This window comes from Furipterus horrens, unplaced genomic scaffold (genome assembly GCF_987537825.1).
Source record: "Furipterus horrens unplaced genomic scaffold, mFurHor1.1.pri manual_scaffold_3, whole genome shotgun sequence".
Taxonomy (NCBI): domain Eukaryota; kingdom Metazoa; phylum Chordata; class Mammalia; order Chiroptera; family Furipteridae; genus Furipterus; species Furipterus horrens.
Window position 1 is genome coordinate 37,744,719 of NW_028327173.1, and position 18,710 is coordinate 37,763,428.

Consider the following 18,710-nt stretch of genomic DNA (forward strand, 5'->3'; position numbering starts at 1 on the left):
GAGCCACACCAGCCTTCCTTCAGGTCCCTCGTAAGGCAAAATCCTTAAGTACGCGTGGCGGCCTCCGTTCCCAAAATACAGGCAATTCCCAAATTCACACACGTCATTCAAGAAGTGGCAAACACTTAAATGTTGTGAGGAAAAACAAATTCGATGCTACATGCCACTGGCTTTTAAGCAACAAAATAAGTTAACAGTCAAAATAGGTTTATCTGCATTCTGCAAAATGTCACTGACATATTTTTTTAAAGACACACATTTTTATAGGTTTCTGCTGAAATGATCCAATTCTTTCAAAGTACATCTTTTCCCCAAGGTCCCCATCCCCCAAAGTCATCCAAAAGTTTGTGAAAATAACAGCATAGCTCAAGAAATGGAGACCTGGGTTCAAGTCCAGACTCCATTATTTAATGACTTCATAACCATGGGCTTATGACTTCACTTCTCTGAGCCTCAGTTTGTTTTCATTTTTGTTTTTTAAACAAAGGAATAGGCTAGAAGCAGACCCTGCCTAGTAGAGTTACAGGGATTAAGTGTCATAAGCCCACACAGTGCCTGCCCCAGGGCAAATGCGCAAAAAATGCTGGTCACTGCTGTTTCAGAACCCCATGCTGGCCACCCCAGAACAAAGCCAGAAGGAACCCACTGCATTGCTAGATGGGTGTGAGAAACACAGATGTTAAGCCAGAGAGATTCCAGGCCTGAGGACTCCGGTCTCCTGAAAAGTTTATGGACTCTGGAAAATTGCTGGTATTTTTTAAGCTCAACAAGAATCAGGTCTTTCTCAACTGAATTGGAATCCAAATTCCCAATGTTTTCTGTTGACTAGAATTCCACCAAACTGGTATGCTCACATCAGTTCCCCTGAGCCAGTAAGAAGCTCTGATTATCAGCAACTATATAGTTCTTGCTGTTCCTATTTCTTCATCAAAATGAATGATGACTGCCCTGACTGGTGTGGCTCAGTTGGTTGAGCGCTGTCGTGCTAACCAAGAGGTTGTCAGTTCAATTCCCAAGCAGGGCACATGCCTGGGTTGCAGACCAGGTCCCGGTTGGGGGTGTGCAATGTGTTTCTCTTACACGTCGATGTTTCTCTCCCTCTCTCCCCCCGCCTTCCCCTCTCTCTAAAAATAAATAAATAAAATCTTTAAAAAATGGAATGGTGACTCAATGCATGCAATCTTATTTGTAAGTAAAATATTTTCAAGCATGGAATCCACACAGGTGATAGAGAACTAGTAAAAGAAGGCCTTGTAAGTGACGAGATGGAGAAACTCTTCCTTAAGGTATATTGGTCCAAAGCAGGATGTCTTCTTCCTGGGTGAGGCCACAGAAAACCAACCCAGCCCTTTTGCCCGTGAAGAAGCAAAGCAACCCACGGGCAGGGCTTGAGCTTGCCTGTGTCCCTCAGAACCCACTTCCTACCCTAGTGCTGCCACCGCCTGTACCAAAAGACCCTGGGCTAGGCCGTGGCTCATTAATTAATGAAACAGCAAAGTTATCAAATCTGGTGTTAATTCTTAGGGAGGCAGTGTGAACAGAGCAGTGAAAAGCACTTTAGTTTAAGTCCACCTTCAACACTGCTGAATTCCTCTAGTGCCCCAGTTTCCTTAACTACAATATAGAAAAATGGGACTTAACCCACAGAGCGGTTTCGAATATGACACCAGATAAAACCTAAAGCACCTAGAACACTGCCTGGCATACAGTTAGCACTCAGTAACTATCTTCTGTTGTCATCACTGCTTCCTCCACGAAATGGGAAGAAAAACCTGTCCCCTACACTGCCCGAACAGGGTAAGAATGAAATACGAACACTTTTAAAGGTCCGGGCTCAATAAACACTCGTTTCCTTCATTATTACTAAACCACAACACCACAGTTTAGTAACTTATCCCTTAGCAAGAAACCACCACTGACTCCCAACAGCTCAACGTCCCACAGAAAGATCATCACTCCCGAAAATCGCAAGGGCCCGAGTCAAACACTGTGATTTTTACCAAGTCTCATATCTTCAAGTTGCCTTTGATGAAGGTGCTGCTAGCAAAATAATGCCAAAGAAAGTACATGGCGACACTCAACTAGATTTAAGTTCATTTTCTGTAGCTTGGGGTCAGAATTGACTGACGCACTCCAGTGATCAAGTTTTCTGCAATTCCCTATTCCACGCACTCGCTCGCTGACAGAAATTCACTGCGGTATTTAAAGTGGCAGCCATCACAACTAACTCAAATTGTATTGACTTCCCCGATGCTGAAATGCTCTGCTGAAACCATCAATTGGCCAATTCGGAGATAACGTAGTGGCTGAAATTCCCTGTCATGCTGTAAAATCCCCTTTTGAAGCAGTTCACCAGCCCGGAGATCCGCAGCTGTGGGCCAGCACTGCCTCATGTAACACAAGTGGGCTCGCAGAGCGGGATCTGGCGGGCAGCGCTGCCAAGAGCCGGGGCCTCCAGAGAGAGGATAACATTTTCTACTGGAAGCCTTCTAAAAGACAGCAAGAAAAGGAGGGCAGTGTGCACACGCCCGACACCAAGCCTGCCCGCTGGGCCATCAGCCCTCCCAGCACAGGCCGGGTGGCCAAAGCCACGGGAAGCCCAGGGCATCTCCCAAAGAAAGCTGCAAAATTCCTAACGGATGGCACAGACGCAGACAGAGGCGCCAACCTCTTAAGTGAAGGTTTGCTAACTCCAGTGGCTGTCCCGGGAACCAGGAGCCCATCCAGCCATGGACTCGCTGTATTACCACCCTATTCCAAGCGTCAGTGTCCCTACCTGTAAATAGAGAGACTCCTTTTTCATATAATTTCTATGATTTTATGGTCTGTTTAAATTTCAGATTGCCTTCTCAAAAGGGAAACACAAATTACCAACAATTTCCAAATGCTCTCACACAACTTAAAAAAACAAACAAACAAAAACCCCCACTTATTTCACACATTGTCATACTGCAAAAAAACACATACTAAGGCTCAGAGAGACCAAATGACTTACCCAAGGCCATCTGAAGAATCAGAACTTAAAACCTGAACCCTGGTCACCCAAGTTCAAATCCTGGTACCGTCCCCATCGCCAACCAGCACAGAGCCAGGCACCCAGCAAGAATGCAGGACTCACACCCCAACAACCGACCGCTGCTCCGGGCCAGTCTGCAAAGCCACACTGTCCATCCCAAGAAAGCTGGCAAAGCTGAGGCTAACATCCCGGGCGTGGGGGGAGGTCTACCACCCCAGAGCCTGCTCTCTTAAACAGCCTTTTGTGATGGGGAGAGAAGGATCAGAAGAAAACCTCAGACAGAGGCCGCAGGGAGCAGCCCTGCCTCTTAAGGTCAGAGGACTGTGAAACAGAAGTGAAATGTCAGGCTCTTCACCCAAACACACAAAGAGCAAGAGATACAAAGCCTGCCTGGGAGCTATGCAAACAGCTGTCATCCGGAGGGGAAAGGGAATTTGGGAGGCTGGGCCAACCTGGGTCAGACAGGATGCCCTGAGATCTATTCTCAAGATTCTTGCTGTGGCCAGAGCCTGAGCCCTGCAGATGTTCAGATAACACCCTCCACAGGGGGCTGGAACCCCAGCCCCCCGCAACTGTAGACAGGCCGGAGTAGCTGCCCAAGGCCAGTCAGCAGGGAGGAGCTGCAGACTTCAAGTGAGAGCCACTGCTTATTCAGCGTTCAGCAAGCATCTGCTGGCACCTTCCACATGTGTTCAGTACCCTAGCAATATCGCAGGAAACACCAAAGGCAGAGGTGCTGAGCACCCCTCAGGCACCACTCAGGGAACAAAATGGGGAGACAACTCTCTCAAGAACCCTCGGAGGTGGGGATGACTCTCCCCTTATTAGTAGGTCAAGGGAACTGAGGTCAGCAATCTCTCGTCACTTTGCCTCATTCAGCCAACCTGTAGGTCCCAAGATTCAATCTCAGCCTCTCCAGTCTAGTGACTCTCAAAGTTTAGACTAAGATCCAGAATAAGGCAAATTTCATATCACAATCCAGGGCACATGTTCATTTATAGGCACACATACATCACTGAAAACAAGTTTCCCAAATTAATACTTATGTAGCCTTTCTGTGATACAGTTGTTTCATTTTCTGTAATTACTAATCTGACCCACTAAGTTGATTTCAGGAGGCACAAATGGGTCACGACTCGGTATGCAAAACAATGGGTTACCATGATCACTTATCCATCTCCATTAAAATGTGTACATGACACTCTTGGTCCCTGGGCAGGAATCAAATCATTCTCATGTCTCAAGGCCCAGACTGTAGTTCATCAACCTTGGGACTTATTCAATATTCTCCAATGGCCCCAGGAGTGGAAGAGCAGAAAGAAGGGGGTGAAGATAAGGGCTCCTGCCCTCAGGAGCTTCCAATCTAGGAGGAAGAAGGAAAGAGATACAACCTTGACCCAATCCCTCTCCTCCCAGGAAGCCAGTAGCAAGTGACTAAGAAGTTCTTGGGGAGGGGCGGGGTGTTCCCATGAGGGTGGTCCTGGCAGGCCTGGTGGAGGGAGCCACATTCCAGGCTGGCCTCTGCTTCACAGAAGGGATGGTTGGCACGGGAGCAAAAACACCCATCTCAGGTGGTGCACTACCAAGTAGGGACAACAGGAAAGGGTCAGAGGGGGCTGGGGAAAGTTCCAGACTCGTAGAGCAAGAGAAGTGGCTGGAAGAGGAGAAAATGGACATTGAATAATATAGGCCAGGTGCTGGCCAGGAATGTCCACGCTCAGCTCCTTCCATCCTCACAAGCACAGGGGGCTAGTTTGGAGGCTGTGTGTGGGATTCCCCCACCCCAGTTACGTGAGTGAGCTTGAAGAAGGTGGATTCAAACCCAGGGATCAAGAGAACTAATTAACAGGTTAGCAAGCCAATGATGGCTCATGTTTCACACTTCTCACCCCCAAACCCTCGCTGCTGTCTCCCTTTTGGCCATCAGAGAGCCAGGACCCATTCCTGGCAAGGTGAGATAATAGCTACAGCACATGTTCATGTAGCACTTACACTGTGCCAAGCACTATATGTACTGTGTGTGTATGTACACACACGCATAAACTCACTTAATCCCCATGACAACCTTAGGAGGCAGGTATACTTTATTAACTCCATTTTGACGAAAGGAAGCTGAAGCACAGAAAGGTTAAGATACCCAAGTCTCCACAGCCTGTAAGGGCAGTGAGGCAGCACAGAGCAAAGAAAAGAGTCCTGGACTCTATTAGGTTTGCAGGTTGGAGTTCTACTGGTGACATCGGACGGGGCCTCCTTCCTCTCCTGGCCTCAGTTTACCTACTTGTAAGATGACTAGGTGACCTCTGGTTCCATTACCTGCAACCCTGCACTAAATACATTTTCCAGCCACCACCAGGGGTGGGACCGTTTACCTGCTCCTGTCACCTGTCCTGACTCTCTGCACCTGTCTCTCCAAAGAACAAGATCATTCTGCACAAGTGTTTTTAAGCACTTATCACATCCTAAGCTGCATCTCTCTCTTCAACTAGGCTAAGCAGAGCAGGCACTCTGTGAAGGAACTGAGTCAACACTCTGAAACTCAGCAGTGTCTTCTGCTCCTGCTCTGCAGGCCATCTCACCAAGGCCTAAGAAGTCGAAGGAGAAAGTAGCCGATGCACCCAGAGCCAGTTTCCCATGAACCTTTCCCAAGCCCACCTTCTCCTTCAGGCCCCTCTTCAGAACACCACACTCAGCCAAGACGTCAGGTGAGGCCCAAGGCCAGCCAGAGCAGCATACACCCACAGAGGACAATGACAAGACCCCAACTCAGGGGCTTTCAATCCTGCCATCCCCATAAACATTTACACAGCACTTCCCTGCACAGCAGCTTTCTATGCCTTTCTCCCAGACACCCCCCAAGATGGGCTGAGCAAGGATGACCCTTTGTGCCTATTTCGCAGTCAGGAGAAGCAAACCCCTGTCCCCAGCTAATAAGGAGTGGGAAGCTAAAATTTGTATTCAGATTTCTGCTGATGCCAAGTCGCCAGCCCTCTGGGCCTCACCGTTTAGCTATGTGGCAGCCACATGTGGGATTGGGACAGGACCACTCTGTCCAGCATAGATAAGGGGTGCAGACATCTCCAAGAAGCAATTATCAGTGCCAGCCTGTGGCAGGACGCCTGCTAGGCCTCGTGCAGGGGCGTGGAGGTGAGACAAGACAGCTGGATGGAGCGAGGACTCCGTGACGCATCAGGGGAGACCAGGCACCAGAGGGCATCACTGGGAAATTCAAGTGTCCAGTTCCCTGTGGCCGACTTGTTCTCCGAGAAAAATATGCTATTGTCTCAATGATAGTACAGGTTTTGGGGGAAAACTTTAAGGCTGTAAAAGAGAAAGGAAACACACTCACCAAGTACTAGCCACAGAAAGACAACCATTATGTATAAAAATATATATGAAAATTACTACGTAACCCTCATGACAAACACACAAAGGAATCACCATTTCCCCATTTTATGGATGGGAAAACTGAGTATCTAAAAGTCTGCCCTGCCAGGAAATGACAGAGTGAGAACTGGGACTCAGATATGCATCCCAGTCACCAGTCAGAGCCCAAACCCTTCACAATCCAAAGGATTTGAGGTTAAGGAAAAAATTTTTTAAAAAGCATAACATAGAGAGAAACATTCCTAAAACTAATCTCGCCAAGGCTCCAGAAAACCCCATTACCCTGGCAAATCAAAAACAAACAGTCATTATTGTCCATTTGCTGTAAGCTCCCAGCAACATGTATTAAAGTTTATGTGAATCGCCTAATGCACCTGTGCCACGGTCAGAATTATTACCAGGCTAAAAAAGATTAATTTTTCTAAATACTCTAAACCCTAGACACCATAATAAAGGCTACAGCTAGTGTAACATTTCTGTTATCTTGGCTGACAGACCCTCAAGCACACACACCTCCTTTCCACTTCTACCTCTTAAGACTTAAGCACACACACTCACACACAGAGGTGGGAAGGTCGAGGGGGCTCTGGCCTGAGGTCCCCAACTGGAGAACCTGCTTCCCTAGGAAAACTAAGACGGCCTAAAAGATGCAACAGGGAGAGAGCTGGGTGTCTCCCAGCTCCCTTAGAGCAGCGGCTGGCACAGAGCTAGCTCTCAGTCCAAGTTTGCAAATGCTTAGCTAACAAGGATGGCATTATGCAAAGACTGGTGAGCACGGCTAGTCTTGGAGTTCAAATGAAGTGACCACTGCCAAAAACTTTGTTTGGGTCCCCACCACTCCCCCCGCCCCACCTCCTGCCTTGAAATAAAGGGCAAGAATTTGCAATTTGGGGTCTTGCTGCCACTTGAAACCCATTAAAGTGGCCGCATGGCCTGGGTTCTGGCAAAATGCAATTCCAGTTACTCATTTAGTGTTTAATTAACTACCGATGGAGGAGTCTGCCAGCCACCGGGGGTTAAGAGGAATTGCAGCAAGTGGGGTGGGAGCCCGAAGAAAGGACCGACACAAAGTCTAAGCTCCAAGGGGAGTGGGGAAAGAAACAACTGTGTGTATGTTTTGTTTTCATAATCTGCCACACAAGGATGCCAAGGGTCAGAGCCAAAGGCAATGCCGTGAACTCGTCAGGACCTCTAAGCAGATAGCTCCGCTGGCTCATCACTGGGGAGAGCGCTCCCCCAAGCCACCCAGAGCCCAGCTGCAGTCTTATCCTCCCACTCCTGCCTGCACCGCCACCTTCTCATGCCCCTGCTCCCACAGGCACTGGCAGGCGTGGACACTCCCTGCCTGGCAGGAACCTCAGCTCAGCACATCCAAGGAGAGCCCTCTCAAATATCACTTTGCTATTTCAAACCCACCAAGGACGCTGGACCCCTGCCACTGAGCCACAAATACCTCCGCTCCCATGCAGGCCCAGGACTCTTAACCAACCTGCCTGGAGACACAGGCTCACAGCAGGGGTTGCAGGGGTTCAGCAGAGTCCTGCTGGGCAGGAGCACAGGGGCAAGGGAGCCGGCCCCACAGAGAGAGAGTGACTCAGGGGTTCACACAGCAGAGGTTTTCAGAGCAGGGAAACTGAGGCTTAAAGCTCCCAAGGTCATGGGACTCTGTCCACTACAAACCCAAGTTCTTCACTGTGGATCACAAGAGGGGTTTAAAATTTGGGGCAGCAGTCCGTGAACCTCCTGAAATCATGTACAAAGTCTCCTTTGTGGGAACACATGTATTTTTCTGGAAGGAAAGGCCAGAGCTTTTATCACGTTTCCCTGCCAAAAGAGCCAGTGTACCATAACTCCCTTCCCAGGGTTCAGTTCCCACCTCTGCCATTCACCTCTCAGGAACTTTGGTTTAATAAATTCTCTTCTAAATACATTTTTTAAAATTTACTTATTGTTTTTTCTATTACAGTTGTCCCACTTTTCCCCTCATTGTTTAAATGCACTTCAGTGAAAATGTGTGGGCACACTTTGTCAAAAGCAAATACCTTCCCTCTACCCTGTGGCTGCATGCCGTTGGATAAAGCATCTATACTCCAAGCCTCCATCTCATCTGTAAAATGGGGATAATACTAAATAAAACCTAACCAAAAAGGCAGCAGTGAGACCAAACCACAAGCACATGCTGAAAAAAGTGTTATAAGTATAGCAACATGAGCTGTGTATGAAGCCACCACTGTTCTCCACCACCTTCCACCTAGACCCCACTTCAAGGACCTTATCCACTCCACTCATTTTTTGCCACCAAAAGGAAAATACAAAATCAGCTTCCACAAGCAGGGAAAGGGCTGCTGGTGGTTGAGAAGGTACCAAAGACACTTCTACCAACCACGCAGAGCTGGAGGAGGTCCAAGTGCAGAGGAACGCCAGGTCACCACTGGGTCCACAGTGCGAGACACAGCAGGCAGCTGGGAGCGGCTGCTCCACTAAAGGCCAGCACCCAAACAACAGCATCTGAAAACCCAATGGGACCCCAAAGAATTTCATCAACAGCTGACAACCACTGTTCTGACTGGAGGGGAACAGCAAGGAAACCACAGGCAAGGTCCCTGTGAGCCCCTTTCCGTGGCCTCAGAGCTCTTCTGACTTAAAACAAACCAATTTCTCAGAGAAGTCCACTCCAGGTACCAAATCCCCCAATGTTCCACGGTTCTATGTGGTCAACATTAGGGCGTGCGGGCTTATGAAGAGTGAGCCAAGAAACCTGAAGTTGCCAGATGTGTGGGGGAAAATAGACTGTGACTCAAATAAAAACTCACCAATTCAAAGAAAATTTAAACCCCCTCCCCGCTGAGTCATCCAGTTCATTCCAGGCCCTGTAGCCTGGCCTTGACCTGAGAGGAGCCTTTGAGATCACCCTGACCTGTCAGGAAAAGGAGACAACTGACCAGGAGCACAGAATCCTTTCCCTAAGAGAGCTGAGACCACGATCTTCCAAATGGATCAAGGTCCTTTCCAGACCCTCAGGAATCAGGCACCCCCCTCCTCATCCCTGCCCAGCAAGCACTTACTACTTATCACCCACCACGACCTGAACCTGGTACCTGGGCTACAGACCCCCCACAAACCATGTGAATCTCTGAATCTCCTTGATCGAAAACAGGTATTCCACTTTATCTTCTAAAAAGGATTTAAAGTAACTAGTTAAATCGCCTGGCTCAAGATCACCAGGCAAAAATGAATACCTTCCAGTATTCCACTGGCTGTTCCAGACCAGGCTACTTACTGACCCCAAATGGCTATTTTTTCTTACCTACATAGTTCCTTATCCCTTCATTCAATTAGCACACGTGCCTACTATGTGCAAGATATTGTGGGAACTACAGAGACAATAGGTCTTTGGATGAATGGTTTCTGGCATGGAAAAATTAATAAGCTGTGGTTGGAAAGACAAACCTGAATGAGAAGTTAGTCAGAACAGGTGCAGACAAATAACACCATGGACTTGTGAGGCTGAGCGATTCGAGTCTGTTATGACCTGAGCTTAGATCCTAATTCTACGACCTATCAGCTGTGAATTCACCTCTCCGTGCCTCTCAGTTTCTCCATCGGCAAAATGGAGTTAACAACATGCCTTTTCTCACAGGGTCACTGAACCTGTACCACTCGGCACAGGGATGCAGCACATGGAAAGCCAACAAAGGCTTTGTATAGGTGGTTTTTAAAGACACTGTGATTAGGGAGTGATCTGAGTGTGCAGAAAACTATCATGAAAGTCTTCCAAGACAGAGAACTTAAACGATGGATAGGTTGTGAGTGGGTAAGAGGCATGCATTCCAGACAAAGAGTCCAGAAGGAGCTTATAGCAATAATTCTAGTAAGAGGGAACATGGGCTGACTAGACGGTACCCATGGGAATGGAGAAAACACATGAAGATCTGAGAGGGACAAAGATAAAAGAGGGTTTCTTAAGTATCTTAAATAGTTCTTAATTTTCCAGTTGCCTCTCTGTCTTCCCTGCAACTCAATGCTACCTCCTAACTCCTTTCACAATAGATACAACCCTTTCCTATCCCCATTCATCACTCCATCCCTCCTCCCACATGACCTGACTCTCTGGCCACATAACAGCAAGTGGATTCCAATCCAAGAAAAAAGGTTTGGATGCTAAAATCTGGGCCTCAATGTGACTCATCTCTTGGTAGCATCTTCTAAATATCTATGCCAATCTAAGAAATCTCTACCCCCATGCCTTAACAAATCATTGAAAGCAAACCCATGCAAGCTTTTGCAGCTACCATATTGTTTTAAGGTGGCAGACCAAACTACAAATTGCCATAGAAAATCTCACATTATTTATTAGAGCACTAAACTTAGTTAAGAAATCATTAACATCTCTGAAAAAATTACTTCAAAAGATAGTACAGATACCTATTATCAAATGATTGGCTTGAAATAGGCACACCTACCCATCCCCGCACTCTTAAAATAAGACTATTTGCATAGCCGTCGAAGACTGGCCACATAGGAACTAGCTGCCCATTGGTTTAAAAAACAACAACAAGACTTTTACTAGGTAGAAAGGTCAAATTCACCAACTATTTTTCTACAGCTAACTTACCTCTTAGCCTCCTACCCTGACCTCCAGCTCAGGAAACCCTGTAATCATCACCATGGATTTTCCCAGAAGAACCACATCACAAGTAAACGAGTCTCCTCACCTCTCACTACTAAAAGTTTACCAGGCCATAAGTACCATTTGCCAGCATCTCATTTTCAACCATAGAGAGAGCATGAGAACTGGTCAATTTCCTCAGCATTCCACTCCAAGGGTATTAACTATTCTGTTATAGCAGAATTTCATCACATTGAATATTCTCAAAACCAGAGAGCCTCCAGGAGAAATTTTAACCATAAAGATATTCATGGTAATGGGATTTGACCACTTGTGAAGCTCAACCACATGAGTTCAGAGGCCAGTTTCAAATTCCGCATGCAGAGGACACAAATGGCCTGGCCAAATATGTGGGCCCAGATGCCACTCAAAAAATCAACTTCCATGCCCCAGAGTTTGGGGACCAACTCCTCCCCACTTCATGCAGAAGTGTAAGACAAAAATAGGCCACACCTCTTATATGCACGTATGTACGCATAGACAGGCACGCACAAATGCTTAACCTTCTACAAGGCCAATGGAAAGCAGACTGGAAGGAAGCTGGAAAGACCTCCAGACACTTCCCCTTCCCTCTTCCTCCAAAACATCCTAACTAACATGTTTCATCTGATCATAAAGTCTGATACCAACCTAGGTTTGGAGTCCAATTTTTTTTTTGGGGGGGGGGGGTGTGCTGCCATTTAAGATTGGACATGGGGCAGACGTCTCTCTTACAAGCATTTCACAAAATTTTAAGTAACTCACCCAGGTAGCGGGGTTAGGGTTAAGACAGAAAGCACTACAATGTGATGACATTAAGTATATCCACAAGAATATTTTGAACACAAGATTACAGACCAGCCAGGGACCTTAAAACATACATAGTCTCAGTAAACACAATGTGAGCCCCCCGCCCCTTGTCCCCCGCCTCCACACCAAATACAAACACCTAAAACACAATTTGATAAATCACTCCCTGGTCCTGACCTGTGTGGCTCAGTTGGTTAGGTGTCACCCTGCAAAGTGAAAGGTCACTGGTTTGATTCCCAGTCAGGGCACATGCCTGGGTTGTAGGTTCAGTCCCAGGATGTGGCACATACCAGAGGCAACAAACAGATGTTTCTCTCCCTCTCTCTCCCCTTCCCCTCTCTTTAAAAATAAGTAAATTCTTTAAAAAAAAAAAAAAAGAAAAGAAAAAGAAAGATCACTCCCTGGAAAGTAATGCAAGAGTCCATTTCACCAAATTCTCACTCAACATCCCTTCTACTCCAAAACACAAGTTTCATATTTCCCTTTTTAATTTTTTGGTTGTGATCTACTTTTTCTTAAACCAACACCAAAGAGGCTCAGTCCCCTCCCAGCTAACTGTCCACTATGAACATAAACCTCACCTGGTTGAGTGAGCCCTGCTCAATGCCATTTAATTCTCCAGATAGGTATCTACACACTCTTTTGCATAATTACAACATTATGAAATACCGTTCACCAAGTCAGAACGGCGCTGGAGGAGGGAGGGGACAGGGCGAGGGCAGCAGGGAGATGGGCAAAGAAGAAAGGCAAGGAGAAAACAAAACCCACTGCCAATTGGCCATGTATTTGCTTTTGGTCCTACAGAAGTTAGAGCTATCCAACCCTGTAATTATTGCCAGGATTAAAATTTTGTTACTCACGTAATCATGAAAGGCTTTCGCTTCACTTGAATGTTCACAAGTGTCTCGCCTTTCAGGAGCTGCACAGTAAAGGTCCCAAAATACGCTGCAAGTTGAAAAATAAAATAAGATCAGGTTACTAATTATGACTTGTGTACACAACGGCAAGTGCACAATGCGCCGTGCTAACAGCACCACGTCTCCCGAAGGCTCAAGCCCTCCTTTCCAGCCTTCATCGGGCAAATTCAGCCTAGGAAACAAAATGGACCTAACCTCTTCTAGCAAGCCAGCTATCTGTAATAATAGTTCTCATCTATCAGGCACCTACTGTGTGCTAAAATGCCTTACACCCATGATTATGCTTGTGATTACCACAGTGCCTAAGACAGATTTAGCCCTACATTACACAGGGGCACTGAAGCTCACTGAGTAGGTACAACCTACCTACAGATGCCCAGACAGCACAGACAGGAATCTGGATGAGAATCCATGCATCTTATCTGTGCTCCTTTTACCAAGACCCCCAACCCAACGTGGCTGCACTTAGTTAAAGGTTAAATTGTCCAAGTCAGGACTATGATTCATATGCAGAGCAAACTAGGTGACTTCCAATAAAGGAAAGCTATAGATTCTTAATCCAGGAACCCATACCCCCACCCTTCCCAACTCACCCCTACTCCCAGTTAGGCCCTCTCCCAAGGTATTCTTATGCAAGAACCGCTCTACCCCATCCCACCAAAGAACAAGTCAATCAGCCAAAGATCAACCACATAACTTTTCCTTTCCTATTGAAACAGAGAGCCCTCCTGGAGAGGCACAGTCCACCTGTCCAGCAAAGGGAGGAATTGGTCTGGGGGGCATGGGGGGAGGGTTGTTGATATATCCCTGATGCATCCTTCTCCATGAGTTTTTATGGTCACTCCAACACTTCGTATTACATGAGAACAGATATACAAGCCCTTTGTCTACCAGGAAAACCCTGTGCAACCATGGGGGAGTCAATGTATTAACAAGAGGCCTTAGAAACCCTCTTCAGGTCAGGAGCCCAAGGTCCAGTGATGAGAACCAACTGAAGGGTACAATGGGCACCGGAGCAGAAGTCTGAGTCCTGGTGCAGTGCTCCTGGCCCTGTTGTGAACAGCCAGCACAGAAGAAACCATCTCAACCACCAGCTCTGCCAGTCATCCGACAAAGCATCTCACTCAAGGTGTTTGAATAACACAACCTGGCCCTCTTTGGATCAGCTCCATCACTTCCTCCCACCCCAAAAGCCTTGGTCATTTGCTCAGGATCAAATCATGAGGTGCTTTCTAACTAACAAGACCACAGCCAGAGCCACCACTGCCGGAGCCCAGAACCACAGAGAAGGGCTGGATAAGTTTCAGGAAGATTATGGATAAAACAGGAAAATCAGCGTCTTCTACTAGCTGCAGCGGGGGGCTCAAGAACATTCCTTGCTGTCCTCTGAAGCTGCACATATTTGATAAACTCCTTCGCACACTACAGATTTCTAACACTACAAACTCCCCAGCTCCTTCTAAGTAACATTTATTCATAAACTAGGTTTCTGCAAAACTTATAATGGTCAGACTCGCCAACCCCATCCACACTCCTCTCCAAAAACAACCACAGAAAACCTACCACCGACTCCAACAGGTAGAAGAATCCTTATGCCGCACCAAATGCCTACAACACTAGTAATTAAAAACTCATTTTCCCTGCGCAAGGTAGAACAGTCACTTCATCCCCCTGCACTGCAAAGAGACTTGAAACAGTAACCTGAGCTGGCGGTCAGGTAAACACGCTAAGATCCCAAGACACGGCACTCTGTTTTCCTAAACTCCACCAAAATATCAAAAGCCACTCTGCTTTCTTTTCCTTTACAGAAGGATGTCAAAGATGCCACTGATCAGTCACACAAAACACCCAGGTCTCCTTGCACTGCCTCCAGCTCCCGCTGACCTTAAGCCTCCCTCCTGCCTCCGGGCAAATGAAGACCAGGCTGAGGTGGTCCCACAGCCAGCAGGGCCCAGGGGCCTGAGAGAGGGTCACAGACAAGAGAGCCCCTAACTACCCACGACAGGCACTCCGCGACATCAACAGCGACAAGTGAAGATTCTCAGTAAAAGGAAACTTTGTAGTTTTAGGAATGCTGGGGGTAGGGTTAAAGGGAGAGACCACAGAGGAGAGGAAGGTCCAGTCAGTCTGAATCAGTATCTTTAAAGGAAGTGGCAGCCCCTTCTTGCTTTTTCTCAGGGTGCCTGGAAAGGCCTCAGTAGATTCTCATTCTCTCTCTCTCTAAGCTTTGAGCGTAGAGTGAAAAAAAGAAAAGGAAAAAGAAAAAAAGAACGGATAAGCCAGTTGTAAAACAGACCTGGTATCCCCTCCACCTCGCCCCACCCCCCACTCCCCCTAATTAAAGCAGCATGCAGAATTGACAAAAATCCTTCAAGGTTTTTTCAAGCCTGCCTAGTGGACGGGAGTGAGATGGAAAAGTAAGGAGTTTCTATCCAAACACTAGGCATGATTTAGTAGGTTCTCAATAGGAGGGTAAAGAGGAGGCAAAAACTTCAGGCCCTTTTCCTCTTGCACAGATCCTGGTCTGAGTGCCCACAGAGGTGTCCTGCTCTGTGCAATGCTGAGGGTAAGGCACAGGGTGGGGGAGAAGGGAGGGGATTTCTGCTCCAAGCCTCCCATCTTTACTCACTTGGACCCGGACTCACACAAAACACACGCGCGCACACACACACACACACACACACAAACTATTACACAAACTTACCACCACCAAGAATGCAAAAACCCAGGCGGTTCTCCCAACGTGATGTTTTTTTCCCATCGAATCTAGAAAGGAGAGAGCAGAGGAAGCTTAGAGGAGCAGAGGGAAGGAGTGGACTGGGGGCTTCCCAGACCAAAAGGTTGCGAAGACCAACTAACAATAAATGCCAAAAGGTGATAAAAATTCAAAATGGTGGCCACAGTGACTGCTCCAGAAAACAAAGGCTCTAAGAATAGTGTGGGAAGGAAGGGGTGTCAAGAAATTGGATGGTTAGGGGAGTTCCACTCACCTCTGACAAGAAGGTCTGTGCAGATTTCTGTGCTCCTACGTGCAGTAAATATTCGTAGACGTATAAAGCTAACCTGGAAAGCAGGCAGGGGCACAGAGAGAGAGGGAAGGTGTCAGATCACAAGGGGAAACTGCTCCTGGACCTTGCCAGCCGGCTTCCAGCCCTGTCTGCGCTGTCCCATTGTGGCTCCGACCAGAGGTGAACAGCTGCCCCGGCCCTGCCAGAAGCCGCGGGTCGAAGCAGTAGGGGCTGCATATCTGGAGACACGTCGCCTCAAGCCGTGGGGGCCTGAAGAGTAGCCCCCAAACTTGAACTTCCAAGTGGCGTCAGGGCCAAACCCACCTAAGTCTCTCGAACTTGAAAACCACCGATCCCAGAGCCTCTCTCTTTTTTGCGACCCACTCCTTGCCACCCTCTCCCCAGTTTTGAGGGTCCGGGACACTACAGTCCTGGACTCCGGGGTGCTTGGCGAGCTCCGGAGAAGGCAGTAAAGCCCGCCCTCACTACCTTCCCCCCACAAACAACTGTCCCCCAAACCTAGGGCCAAGCCGACGCCGCCGCCTCTGCCCAGCCCGGAGCCCCAGAGGGCACGGGACCTTCGGCGAGGCCGAGGGCAGAGAAGGGAGAGCGCTGCGGGCCGAACAAAGCCCCAAGCACGCACTCCTCACGCCGCGGGCGGACAAAAGGAGCCTTCGGGGCTGCAGAAGCCACGCGCCCCCTGCCCGCGCCCGGTGGGCAAAGTGCGGCCACCGCGGCGAGCGCCCCGAGTGGGGCGCCATCCCAGCTCGCTCACGGGACCTCGCCCACCCCACACCGCGGGCCCCCACGCCCGGCACGCCCCGCGGCCACCAAGGGCCCCCTCCTCCGGCAGCGCCTCCCGCCGCCCCTTCCCCGATGCCCTAACCTCTGCCGGCTCCCAACAATGGGCTCTCCCATGCCGTCGCCGCGGCCTCGGGGACGGGACGCAGGCAGGCGGCGCCGGGGCCCGGGGCGCAGCAGCCCCCACCCGCCCACCTGACTCCCACCGCCCGCCCGCCCGCTCGCCAGCAGCCCGGTGGCCACTTGGAAAATAGGGCTTACTTTTCTCGAGCCTGCCCGTCCGAGGGCACCGCCGAGCCTTTGCCTTTGGCAAACATGTTTTGCAGAGAAGAGGGCGCCGAGCCTTGCCGCCGCCGCCGCTACCGCTCCGGCTGCTCCCGAGCTGCCCCTCGCTCCCGGCCCCCTCCCCGGCGCTCGCCCGCTCGCTCGCTCGCGCTCTCCTAGCCGCGCTTCCCTTCCTCCCCCCCAGGCGCTGGCTCCGCGCTCTTTCCAGCTGTCAAAGCGTCAGCCCCGGCCGCGGCCCCATCGCCCTGGAACTCCTCCCGCGCCGGCTCGGCCTGGGGTGCCGGGGCCGCCGCCGCCGCCGCTCGCCCGCCGGCCCGGCTGCCCGCTGGCTCGCTCGCGCGCCCGCCCGCCTCGTACAGCCTGCGCCGCCCTCTGCGCCTCCGGCACCGCTGCCGCCGCCGCTGCCGCTGGTCTACTTGGAGCTCAACCGAACGTGGCTACCCCGGCGAGGGAACGGGGCGGGCGTCAACGTCCCGCGATTGATAGCCACTCCGGCCAATAGGCGTGTGGGGGCGGGCCCGAAGCGGCCCTGGAGGGACGTCCTGTCAGCGCCCAGCCGCGGCAGTCCCCGCTGCGGCCACCTCGGTGGAGAGACGCTACCCCGGCTCCTGCAGGCGGACCGGGGGCGCGAGCCTCTCTTTTCTGTAGATGTGGGGAGGGAACACGAGTCAGGATGGGGGAACTCTGATTTCCTGGCCCCAGAGAGGAGGGGGTTTGACCAGCGCTCTCCGCAGCATGGACCATTGGGGGTGGGCGGGGGGCGCTGCGGCAGACTCGGAGGGGAGGGGGCGCGGACCCCTAAGCCCGGCACCGCCGGCTCCCTCCTGCCACGTCCCTCTCTTATCTGCCCCTCACCTCCCCCAGCTACGGTCCGCGCCGGCCCAACCCTTATCTTTCCCTTCCCTTCGCTGGCTCTCCCCCTGGGCTCCAAACCCGACCACCCCTTCAGACTACAACCCGCCCGCCTGACAGACACACACAACGCCCCCCCACCCCCCGATCCTCCCTCTCGCTCAGTGTGGTTTCAGAGCGCCCGGCCTGGGACTCCACGCTGCGAGCTGGGCGGCTGAAGCCGGGGGCGAGGTGCGGGGCTGCTCCTTTACTAGATCATTAAAATACTTTGGAAAGCCCCAAAGTGGAGCCGCGCGAAAATGGCCCTTGGCTTGCCTTGGGGAGCCTGGGGGAGGAGACGGGGCACTTGGCTAAGATAAGGGAGAGTGATTTCCCCCCTAATTTCTAAGATCGGCCAGCACCGGCAAGTTAGCCCTTGACTTGGGGAGACAGTGCCATTCTGGGGTAGGGGGGCGTCACCTGTCTGCACGGCGACGCGGAATGCACGCCACAGAAATCGGCAAACTTCAAATAAATGGAGCTAAATTGGGGAGTGGGTGACGGGAGTCAGGAATGGGGGGAGGGGAAGCTTCCATTGTCAGTGACCCAGGTGTACAATGGGAAATTGAGGGGAGGCTGGCAGAGTGACCCAGCTGTTTGCTGCTGACTCCTTCCTGCCCACACCGAGAACCCCGAGGACACACTGTGAGTCCCTTATTAGAGACTCTTAAGACCAGAAACCAGCGAAATAGGGAGGACGCCCCCATTTTCAGGATGTCTTTAGAGCGCGGTTCTCTTTAAATGTGATAAAACACTATCGGCACTGTCTCTTTAAAAGAGTCAAGCAGAAAAAGCTGTGTAAGCGCTGATTGGCTGCCTGTTTGGATACATCTTTAGGGGAGCCTTGAAACTGTTAGCCTAGGTTGATTTTTTTTTTTTTTTTTTTTTTTTTTTTTTTTTTTTTTACTGCGCTGTTCCAATAAACAAGTAACGCCCCTCCCCCTAACATG

The 18,710-nt window shown here is 49.9% G+C and overlaps 1 protein-coding gene across 4 annotated transcripts in view; it reads right to left on the reverse strand.

Annotated features, from left to right (window-relative positions):
* SSBP3 (single stranded DNA binding protein 3) overlaps positions 1–17,334 on the reverse strand; it is a 156,615-nt gene extending 139,281 nt beyond the window's left edge. Inside the window, exons 1-4 of one of the 4 annotated variants that reach the window (XM_090269519.1) lie at positions 16,846–17,334; positions 15,766–15,838; positions 15,480–15,541; positions 12,719–12,803 (exon numbers count right to left, since the gene is read on the reverse strand). In XM_090269519.1, coding sequence (XP_090125645.1) covers positions 12,719–12,803; positions 15,480–15,541; positions 15,766–15,838; positions 16,846–16,901 — 276 coding nt within the window. In that variant the 5' untranslated portion in view covers positions 16,902–17,334. The remainder of the gene's footprint in view (positions 1–12,718; positions 12,804–15,479; positions 15,542–15,765; positions 15,839–16,845) is intronic. The other 3 variants (XM_090269520.1, XM_090269521.1, XM_090269522.1) reach the window with 3 other exon arrangements.
* Positions 17,335–18,710: the final 1,376 nt, after the last annotated feature.